Source organism: Bombus vosnesenskii, unplaced genomic scaffold (assembly GCF_011952255.1).
Source record: "Bombus vosnesenskii isolate JDL3184/JDL3185 unplaced genomic scaffold, Bvos_JDL3184-5_v1.1 scf7180000013270, whole genome shotgun sequence".
Taxonomy (NCBI): Eukaryota; Metazoa; Arthropoda; class Insecta; order Hymenoptera; family Apidae; genus Bombus; species Bombus vosnesenskii.
This window is the reverse complement of record NW_022882928.1, coordinates 124860-137082: the sequence shown is the minus strand read 5'-3', so window position 1 is coordinate 137082 and position 12223 is coordinate 124860. Positions and strand designations below refer to the sequence as shown.

The 12223-nt window shown below is 41.8% G+C and overlaps 1 protein-coding gene across 1 annotated transcript in view; it reads right to left on the bottom strand.

Annotated features, from left to right (window-relative positions):
• Positions 1 to 12223, bottom strand: part of LOC117231110 (sodium/calcium exchanger 3) — a 121792-nt gene that overhangs the window by 78999 nt on the left and 30570 nt on the right. The window contains exon 3 of the mRNA XM_033489208.1: positions 2779 to 2870. Coding sequence (XP_033345099.1) covers positions 2779 to 2870 — 92 coding nt within the window. The remainder of the gene's footprint in view (positions 1 to 2778; positions 2871 to 12223) is intronic.

Genomic DNA, 12223 nt, shown 5'->3' with positions numbered 1-12223 from the left:
ATAAATGCAGTCCTCTTACGTTCGACCGAAAGCATCGATTATATTCACAGACAGCTGTTCGGAGAACGTTTCGGTTCTCTAGGTCGCCACACAAATCCTCGGCATCTTCACTCTGACGTTATCCAAATTTCAAGACTTTTCCCCTCTTCCAAACAACTGGGACCGGAGGAAATGTCCTCGTCGAAGGATCTCTAAGAAATTGCGCGAGATTTTGTTCCGTGGCGCGGCTTGTCTACGAGTAGTCGGAAATAAATATGTAGGTTGCCAAACTGGCGGTTGGTCGAGAACTATATAAAACAACGTGAGATTATGCACGAGAAAATACGTGTTAATGCATATGCATGAGTGGCCGGTAGCGGGTGCACGTGTAACGAAGCCTCGTAATATGGAAATCATGGTGAGTGAAACCGACATTGGAAGCGGGAATTTCTTTCTCTTGGCGCAATTCCTGCGAACCTTGTTGCGCCAAATGTGTCGATTATTTTTCTTACGCGTTACATCCCGCTATGCCATAAAATCGCTATAAGCGTCTTCTAATCTCTTTTTTAACGACGCGCGTGTCGTTGTTTAATATTAATTGTTTAATCGACGACAACATGTCAACGCTGGGCGTTTCAATTTTTTAGGAAATTTCCAGCCCCGGTTTTATAGATTCGCCTATTAAAAAGAAAAAGAAACACTTCGTAGTCATCGAAATTCGTTGGTGACAGATAGCTCCGTGGGTTTTCTTTATCGGTTCGGCTCGTAAATCTGGTTTAAAGGTTGTGCGGGTGATCCAAGAATCGATTGCGAGCTCGGTATTCCCAGGGACAGGAATTTCATGTCTGCGAGAGCAGCAGCCAGCCCGTGCATTCCTTCTTCGGAAGGAGATGTCTCGTCCATCGACCAGCGACCCTCGTATCTTCGTTGGATTTTCGCGTTATTGCCGCGAAATCGGCGTCATGGGAATCCCAAGAATCGAACGAATCGATATCCTGCAGCAATAATACATCGCATCTTGACGGCTTCCTTTAGCGAGACTCGCCGCTAAAGAGCAGTTCTGCACGTTCTGGCATTCTCGAAGAATTCGCAGACGGATTTTTAATTGCTTACGAGCGAAACAATCCCGTTACGTCAACGGAACAAGCGACAAGCTTTTCCAAGCGACGTAACGCATAACTTTGCAATACGATTTATAAAGTGCGTTCAACGTCTGTTAATTTAACGTCTTAGTTGGCGGGTTAAAAAAGCTTCGACTTTAACAAGAGAAAATCGACGTACTCTCTACATCTCGGCCATTCGGTTCGCAAATCAGAAGAAATTTCGAACACTACTTTGAAATATCTCCCTCGATTTCCCGCTTCTGAAACTCGGTTCGCGCGCGCATCCGTCAACACGTCGTTGTTAACCCGCTTTATTACGAATCAAATCCCACGGATGATCGAGTTTTCGTGGCATTATTCGCGATTTAGAAACGGCAGTCGAAGATCGTGCCTTAAAGCCTGGCGTATTTCGAGAACATGTCAAGCGTAAACCGAGCTTAATGCGGCCGAGCCAACGTTCGAAACGAACGAGCGGAGTTGTTACAGCGGCATGTACAAGGCAGCTACTCTCTGCATCCGTTTCCAAAGATTCTTATGTATTTGCGGGGTGGTGCCATTATGGAGTCGGTTTGCATGGCGGATAGCGTCTACTGGTAGCCGGTTCTACTCTCGTTCGTTACGTATTCCAATAGCTGGAGAAGCCGAACGACGCGTTGTAAATCGATCGAGCTCGGCTAAATGCTTCGTACGTTGAAACTTACGTCCATTCACGTCGGATCCAGTATCGGTAAATGCGTGAAGCAGATTATATAATTAACGATTTATCTTGTTCGCTGTTACATGAAATTCCGGCGGACGAGTCTTACGAGCTACTCGTATTCGTCTGTAGTCTTTACCTTTTCTTTTTACCTTACTTTCTTTCCTTTTTTTCTGTCTTCTTTTAAAAAATTTGTTTATTTTCACATCGATAAATCAATTCACGGAAGGATCTGATCGAAGCGTTCTCCCATTTTTCTTCCTCGATCGATAACTCCGCCAAATAGTACGATTTATTATAGCGGCGTGGCAAAAACAATAGAACGCGATTCAATGAATACACCGGTCGTCCACTGTAATAATCTATCGACTGGAAATGGTAATTTCGCGGCAGCGTGTATCGAGGAAGGAGAAGAGAGTTCTGCTCGACCTTCGAATATCAATTAAAGAAGTCCATTTGGAAAGACACCGCTTGCATATCATCGGCCACGATCACTTCTAGTTCTTCGCCGATCTTTTCTTCGGTAATGGCCCATTTAACGGGTAATCGTTGCCTCGATTAGCCTCGAAAAACGATCTTTCTACCTCGAATCCGTCAAATTGGCGCTCTCATTAACCTCGAGATTTCGCACGATTAGTCAAATCGAAGGTTTTTTTCTCCGATCAGCTGTTAATTGCCGAATTTAGATAGATGGCCAATTTTAAAAAAGAAAGGGGCAAAGAGGAGAAATTTCACAACATCTGCTAATCTTATATTATTTTTATATGTTTGATATAATAGATATGCAGCTTTGGAAGAGGAAAGCCATATTACGGTGAATTTGTCAAAAGAAATTTGTCTCGATCGCGAGAAAAAAATGATCAGCTGTTCCTCTGACAGAAAAATTCTACGACGCTTCATACGTTTATTATATTTTTACTAATATTCCTGCTAATATCGTCATGAATATTGTTACGATCGTCGGTGAATTATGTACAAATTGCAAAGTGCGATACTCACCTCCTTGTAACAGTGGTTCGCCTAACTCGACATAGAACAGCGCGTCCTTCTCGTACGAATCCTCCTCGATGATCGACAGCTGGATCAGCTTTCTGAAAGAAAAGCGCAAGAGAAAATACCGTGAGATTACTAATCGTGTAACAAGGTGGCTGAGTCGGGTGTACGTTCTGGCGAGTTTGGCGAAAGTCGAAGGTAAAGTTGGACTAAACTTCGTAGCTCTAAAGAAGCCCGTAGCTTTAAGGTACGCGCTGATCCTGCCTTGTCGCGATATCAAAAGAACTTCCGGTCTCGGGATGAAAACGCTCTGGCAACTTTTCCGAGTCCATTGAATTCCTTTCGGCGCCGTTGAATTTTATGCATCACTCTCCGGATAACTTACAAAATTAAGCGACTCTCGTTGACTTAATTTCCCATTTGCAGATAGCAAGAAGTAATTTGTATAAATTTCGTAACTTCGATAAACGATTTTCCTAAAACGAAGGCTCCGTTTCAAAGCAGGAAAATTATATAATTTGATATTTTCAACGCGTATTCTGATGAAATCCCATATTGGAAACCAATACGAGTCCGTGAAATGTAATAATTTTGGAAAACAAGGGAACCAGAGATACAATAATTGTTCAATGAACGACTAACAGATACGAATGGAAATTTCCCCTGTAATTGTTTTACGGATGCCGCGAATACGATTTCCCGTTGGATTGCCGCAAATTTAAGACACGCGTCGTGTTTGCGTATCGATTACGTGAAATTGATTAGAGAGATTTCGTTTGATCGTCTTGTGGAATTAACGACGTGGAAATTCTGTACATTATGATCATTACCGTAGATCGCCTCGTAATCGGATCCAATAAGCGCGAGTTATGGTAACGTTACACTAACCGTCCGGTATCCATATCGTCATAAAGCCAGCAAGCGAATGTAACGTAATATCGATGTCGATAATTAATTACGACGTATCGCGTCAACCGAACGACACCCAGCTATTCTACTCCCTTGTCGAGTAATGCACCCTCGCCCATTCAATACTCGCTAATTATGCATCTTCTCGAATAGAATTTCGACGAAAATTTCGCCGCCGAATGAAGTCGAAAAGGAATTTAATCGCACGTTTCATGTCATAGTCGATTTAATTTCATACAATTTTATTCGCTGGCTCGGTTCCTCTTTGTTGAGGTTATTAGTTGTATAAACAGAGAAACGCGTGGATAAATTGTAAGGTAGAAAATATATTTGAATACAGAAGTGCAATTACAAGTAGAAATATAATTTTGAGATGGACCAGATCCGCACGCTAGCAGTGTTACCCTATAACGTCGCTTGTTTATGGTCTGCCTTCGTCCCAGTCTTTCGTCTATACTCTGTCTATGGCTTCGGTGCTTGAGAAAACTAAAAAGATCGGATGTAGAGTTTTCTTAGAAGCGGTGACCACTTCGACACTCTTTACGCGTAAAATAAAGCTCGATACCAAAGTAGCATAGAAGTCGAGACGAGAATGATACCAAGTACTGTTCCACAAAGTTTAAACAGTAGTATAAGCACGTAAGTATAATTTACAAGTCTATACGTGCGTACATAAGCTTACATCATATTCTTTTTTCAGCAGTTGTCTTTTATTGTAGCAGGCAATCGAGGAATAAGTCTAATTGACGTACGGTAGATAATCAGAACGTCGATTTGAACCTCGGATAGAGGAAACTTGGGATAATATGGAAAGATTTATTGACGTTAATAAAATCATAGAAAACTTTCGATGGTGTAACGTTATACAGGTATTTAGGTTTAATGGAATATTTAGTCGGTTGGAAGTTTAATCGAATGAATTTCACGATGTCTGATTCTATTTACACTTTCCTATGTTTCGTGTTAAAATTCCGGCAAAGTGAAGTTACGATGAAGTTCGAAGCATCTCGGATAATACGAAACTTGGGTTAAACAGCAGTCGGATAACCGAAGCTGCATTGCATTACGTGTTTTAGCAACTGTATCGGTATGACCGAACCTCGAATTAAATGCCGACATATAAAGTAAAGGCGCGTGTCTGATGGAGTTGGACATATTAAACTTGACCAAGCATAACAAACGATGGCTATTAATGTCGTTATTTATAATATCGTGGCGTAGAGAATGTTCATTAATGATCCTACGCTGCTCTAAAGGTTTTGTATTAAAAGTAGCCATTGTTCTGACGTAAGCATATGCAAATCATATGTAAGCGACGTCAGAGTCTGTCTAAAAGATTGCTCTCTTCGTTTACTTGAAAGTATCCATCGATCGATCGATTTATTTTAGAAATCTCGCTCAAAACTCGCGGAACATTGAAAGAAGCGTTAATTACGCGGATAAAGTAAACGTTGATTAAGCATCGCTTCTTATAACTTCCGTGGATGGCTCGTGGATGTCGAAGAAATTGGAAAAATACACGAAGAATGTACGAGAGGGTAGAGAAAAATTTTCGGATAAAAGTTTCGTCACGCTCTTGACTTGCACAACGTCGGAGTTCGTGACGAGACTTTTCCATAGGCCTCGCCGCCTCTATGCATACGCGTTCATAATCGAGTAACAGCAGACAGGCTGAACGATCCGACCGCTTTTGCCAAATTAGACGTTCAAATTTGAAATTCAAATCGATCCAGAGTAGCAGCGAAATCAATTTAGCGTGCCATCTGGCTCCGACAACGTCGAATCTCGTCGACGTTCATCCTAAACGTTCCTCGTTGCATACATCGCCACACTTATAAACACTTTGAAACGCAGCTCATCTCGTGATGCGTCTCTTTCGTCCGCGTAATCGACGCTCGCTTCCACTGTCTGTACAGTTTTTAAAGTATATTGCCAGACGATGATCAACGATGGATGAACATTAGCAAGTAAAAAAGAAGATTGTTTTAAAGATAGGAAAGTAAGTGTAGTTCAAGATTACTCGGAAGAAACTATATGACAAAGCGAACGTCTAGACTCCACGGAGGGCCATAAATCTGAGACAAGCAGCCTGGATGGGAGATGAAGAAGAAAAACTATGCGAAGGTCGTCGAAAGCAAAGGCGAATGGAAAGAAGTGCGCGACTAGTATATAAATTGCTTTAATATTCATATTCCGTGTTAGTTATATTTTGTAGTTAAGGTAGATATAGCGAAGGAATCACGGTGACAGCGTATTTTTCATTCGATATCCATCGCTGTTCGAAGGCAAAGTGTTCCTGAAATAACTCTGACCTTAGACTTGAAGCCACGTCGCGACGATAACCCGCTGACTTGGAGTGTACAGACACAATTTGCAGCCAAGTATATACCGTGTCGATCGATATCTACTCGGTCGTGTGCGATACTAACCATCGTACAGACCCAGGAAATAGATTGGCGCTCGCGTTAAACCGAAGTGCCATCAGGCCAGAAGTCGAATTGTTCCAAACGAACTTGCTGCCAAGGCTGTCAGCGTGTCGTTCAACTTCGAACTTTGCAAGTTCGTTAATCATTCGACGGGATCGACTCGGCGGCGTTTCATCTTTAAACGAAACTTCGCCATCTTCTTTCGCTCTTGCGCTCGCTCTCTCGCAGAAATCAGTTGGCGATACTGCGTGGGAAGAGAAGCGAAAATTCGCGAGCATGACGAGCGATGAAAAAGGTCAGTGAGAGACATCAAATATTTAGAGTGGAATATCGATACCGTTTGATCGACGTGCATCTACGTGGAGATTTGACTACACGTGGCAAGAATGTGTTGTATGCGTGACGTGGTCTTCAGCCCTCGAAAGCTGGGTCAATTCTGACTCATGCAGATGTTTCACGTTTATTACGTTTCAGGATTCACATTCACGTGTTATTATTCTATCAAGCTATACGAAGCATTTTATTTCTTATGGAAATTTACTTATCGTATAAATTTACTTTATCTTTAGTTATCATAATGCTATAAAACAAGATATTCGAGAAGCCAGTGACCCCAAAGAAGCGAAGTTGGAAGTCCTTCTGAAAATTATACTTTCTTTATTCCTTCTAATAAAATTTCTCGTTAAACGTGGTTCTACTTATCTCGCTTTATATTTAATACACGAGAACCTGCTTGTAGCTCAACTTCATTGCGATACTACATGCATTTCTACTCAGCCAAAATAGCGGAGTAATCGCGAGAATCAATAGTCCAAGTTTCCCATAGACTAACCGGGCTAACACGCCTATCCACACGGCTGTTCTCTTCGGATCTAATTTGCGGTGTTACGTCAGTCACGTTATGAGTATTGTCCAACCGGCCACGCGTTCCAATGTTATTCACCGCTACAGCACCATGGTCACGGCGTTAACGCAAATGTGTATTAATTTAATTAGGTCTGTTTACGCTGACTGGCCGTTCGTCCTCGCTGATCCAATGCTATTTAGCAACCTCGAAATCGACTAAGTTCCCTCGTTCCCTCTTGTGCTAATGGTACACTTTCGTACCACGATATGTGTGGTCAAACGTCGTTCAACAGCCTTCGAACAAACGTATTCGTACGCGGTCGCGAGCTATTGGGTTGGCAACTAAGTAATTGCGGATTTTGTCACTAGGTTGTAATGACAAAATCCGCAATCGCTTAGTTGCTATCCCAATAGACCGATTGCTGTTCGAATCGAATGTAGAGAACGTGACGAAGGTATTCGAAGACTTGTCGAAACTTTTCCTAAATATGCGACCTGAGTTGTTCGAGACATTTAGAAATTTTGTTAGAAGCGTCGTCACGATCAGCGTGATTGCGTGGATTACACGTGGTTGACACGATTGGTCAAATTTGAATAAAGAGAATAGGGAAATGTATATGGAAGTTGCACGAACCACTGATCAGAGTGTTACCACTCGATGCTAATTAAAAAGATCATCGAACAATGTTTGAACGAACCGCGTAGAGCTTCGTTTCATCATCGACTCGAGATCAATTAATCGGTTCGAGAATAGCTTCTACGGCTTCCCTGCTGACGCTGATGCGGGTTTAGTCTATCGAATACGCTGTAGTTGGCTTTTGTTTGAGGCAGCCGTTGTTTCGATGAATTTGGCGTGATACGAGAGAATGGAAATCGAATTCGAATGTGAATCGCATAAGATTAAATAGAAAAAGTATCTAATGATTACTGGAATTTTCTACACAGCAGTAGCGTCGAATGTTCAATTTGAAATTGATCATCATCGAACGTAAGAATTTCCTCTTATAGTCTTTCTTTCTGATCCTCTTACGAATAGTATGAAAACGCTCGATCTTGTAACGATACGATAAATAAACGTTTATAACACCGTGAAACGCTGTTTCATAGGAATTTTTGTCCCAAGAGAGTAGAGATGCAAGAGAAGCGTGGAAAAAATCGATAGGAATCGGTCGACTGAGACAGGAAACAGTCTAGAAGGCTACGTGTGCGATATTTTTATCGCGCTTAAACGATCCGTCAATACGAAAATTGTCCCTGTAATAGGGCAAGGCCGACGAATCGTTTCCCGGCTCAACCTTGACCAGAGGAGATGGGATACGAAAATTGAATTCTTGCAGAATCCGGTCGAGCTCCACCGTAAATAGGAGTTCGTCCTCGGTGCTCGTAAAACTAGGCATAACTTTGTTTTTGCCGGTGACAAGATTGGAGGGACGAATTTTATTCGCCGATTACCTCAAGGCAGAGACCTTGATTACGATGCATCGTTTCGAAAATCGTGACAAACCTCGTCTCCGTGAGAACCTTGTAAGGATAAAGTTAATATAAAATTCCTTTCTCGTCTCTGTCGCATTTTTATGCTTTTACATTTTCATACGTGCAGCTCATGGAAGTATTTAAAACTCACTATAGAAGACTTGTTTGTATTATACGTATATTCTGACTAATCAAATTCTCAATTTTTATTAATACCACTTAACAAAGTTAGAATTTACATAAATGAATGTACAATTTTAAATTAAATGTCGAAACTGGACATTCGACCGGGTCTGGTAAGGTTAATGATATGTCGTACATTTCACACCACGGCCGTCAAATTTTGCACACTTGTATCGCGAAATTGGTGCACATTCGTCGCGGATAAATATTCCAACAGGCTGGCAGGGAACATTCGGACCTCCCTTTTCTTCGTCTCCAATCTCGCAACTGAACCGACCGATCGAGCCAATCCAATCTATCCGGAATTCGATTTAACATTCGCGAAACGCGCGAGAACGAGCCCGAGTGAATACAATTGACGCTTCTTGGATTTTTTTAACGCGATAAATCAATCGCTGCTCTGCGGCCAAGGATTACTTGTTTAATGTTCTTCGTTAACGAAATCGCGTTCTTCAGATTTTCCGTTTAAGAGCTTCCAATGTCTCGGCGATGCGAACTCGTAGTATTTGGAGCAGAATAGAATTCGTACACCAATGGGACTTTACTCCACTTGTTACGTAAATAAATAATAAACGGAAGTCTCACTAACGTGTTACAGAATCTCATGAATATTCCTGTAGAATTGCGAGAAGAAAGAACACGGTTCGAGATAGCCGAAGTTCCTTCAAAGAGAATCTTCTTCGCGCGATCGTATGATTGGAACCGCGATGTCCAGAATACGTGGAAGACGTACATCTTCTTTTACTTCGCCGTAAGTACAAATCCGACAAACTTGATCTCTTCTGAGCGCGTGTATCAAAAATTTAGACTTATCCTCCGAACAAAGAATCGAATTCAGCTGAAGACGTTGCGAGAGAATCGTTCCAGGATTCTTCAGAGTGCTATCTTGAAAACTGACTGTCACCCCATTAATCTTCTTTCTTTCCATGGCATCTCTCCTTCAACGGCGTATACTCTAACACAGCAAAGATTTTTCGTCCAAAATCGCGCAGCTCTATGACGTTTAAGCAAAAATTCGAATTTAAATTTTAATAATTCGTTCGCGTCAATCGATAAGATCCTACGTTTTGGCTGGTTTCGCGTCCTTCGATGACCAGGGTTATTCTCAGGTCTTGAACCTTTCTTAAATCTTGAACCGCTTGATCGTCGACGTCTACAGCTCGAATCTATCTTTTGCGCATAAAACACTGAACGACTTAATAAATTGTCCCGAAATCTTGACGCGTTCCGATCTTCGGATTTTCTTTTCTCTTGCTCCTTCAACATCATCGGATATAGTTCACTTTCTCTGCTTTCATGCTGCTCACTTTTTGTATACCGTAGGGTGTACGGTCCGAAAACAAACGAATGTATAAAGAAAATATACAGATAAAAGTTAAATGCTAAGGTAAAACGAGTAAACATTCACGAGTGCTTTTTCTTTTATTTCGATTCTGGAGTTTCGATCTCGTTCCGTTGCATCTCGCAGAAACTCGTCCCTAACTTACAGTTCAAAGCACGTGTTCGCCAGATAACGAAAAATCGATGATCTCAGTAAGGTCCTGGTCAAAGGCTGAACTTCTGAAAAGCGAAACGTATGCGACAGGAAAGAATTCGCAAAAACCAACGCTTTTATCTAGCATCGTCCTATCTGCAATTTTTGCTACGCTTGCGAGTAACGAAGATAATATTTCTCGCCGAGGCCTCCCGTTTGTTTCCTGGCTCGCAGATATTTTAATAATATTCCGAGCACGCCAACGTCCACGCTACTGTGTAGAATACTGCGTGAACTAATATACGTTTATTTTACTTTTTCCACGTAAAATCGTTTTCTCACGTGATCCTCCGTATAGTTGATAAACACATAGTCCGCAGAAGTCGATCTGACCAACTCCTAATTCTTCTAGTTCGCTCAATTTCATTATTTCGATGTGACATTATCAAACGAATAATTTATTTCCATAAATCTGTCGCAAGAAAATGGCATAAATAAAAGTAAATTATAATATAATTATAATATAATTATAATAATTATATTATAATTATTATATATATAATAATTATAATTATAATATAATTATAATATAACGTTTGGTATAGCGTAATTTAACATTCAGCAAGTGTTCGCCGAAGCTGATTAAGTTTAAAAATCATTTGAAATAATTCCTGGAATATCCATGTTTCTTTACTTTGTCCGTGCAAATTCAGAAAAACCACTTGGCCATTGTGTATTTTCCAGCTCACGGTAGTGGCCGTTAAAACAGCAAAAATGGTTTGCTCGTGCGCGAGATCCAGCCGAGATTTTTCGTGGATTACCCACCCTTTGCCATGTTTGCCATCCGACGGTTAATCAAAACGCTCTTTATCGTCCCTCTCCCCGCTTCTTTATGTCGACAGCCGTCACTTTGAAATATCACGGTACTCGGTTGGAAGTATAAATAATGGCGTTCTCGATGGAAGATCTCGCGCGGTAACCGCGATCCATTTCGATACACCTCCAACGCGATGCCCTATTTTCCTTCCTTTTTTCTTTTTTCTTTTCTTTCGCGTCCTCGTTGATGTTGGTCGCGCGTTTTCGCGGTCGAGAGACACTCTCGGCGAGCCGCGTAAATTTTAAGACGGGAGTGTCCCCGACGCGGCAGCCTGGCTTTTTGTCATCGAGATTGCGTCAACCTCGGGGAAAACGCCGCTCGAAGGTAACACGCGTAAACCCAGGCTGACGTGCACTCGCGTTTATGGAACCTTCCTACACCGGCAATCTCGGTGAACACGCTAATGTACATACTATCGCGGTGTGCTATCGTCCTGTATTATCGTTGTATACGACCTCTTCAGAAGAGAGGAAATCCAAATTCTGAATTTGCTACGCGGCCAAATTTCCTCTATCTGGACAGAGTTGCGGTTTTAGGTTCAACTTGATCGTGATTGAAAACGTTGAACAAACGAGGCTTCCCCTTGGTTTAACACGGAAAATGTTCCACAAGCAAACGAACCACTCGACAAAGGATCAATCGCGAGATCATTCCACTTATTGCGTTTCATATTTAATACGCAGAGACGTTGCTATGATATCTTCGGCCCATTTCCCTCATTAGGAAATTCCGAATTACCAGTCCTCCCAGGGCAGTAAACGTAATGACTCGAGGCCAGGAAGAACCCAAGCAAGGACCAGGGGAGTTCAGCTTCAACTATCGGACAGTACACACAGGGCGACAAAGTCCCAACTTAGTTCAACTACAAGCAACGAAGACTACAGACACAGGACGACAAAGTCCCAACTTAATTCAACTACAAGCAACGAAGACTACAGACACAGGACGACAAAGTCCCAACTTAATTCAACTACAAGCAACGAAGACTACAGACACAGGACGACAAAGTCCCAACTTAATTCAACTACAAGCAACGAAGACTACAGACACAGGACGACAAAGTCCCAACTTAATTCAACTACAAGCAACGAAGACTACAGACACAGGACGACAAAGTCCCAACTTAGTTCAACTACAAGCAACGAAGACTACAGACACAGGACGACAAAGTCCCAACTTAGTTCAACTACAAGCAACGAAGAGTACACACAGGACGACAAAGTCCCAACTTAGTTCAACTACAAGCAACGAAGAGTACACACA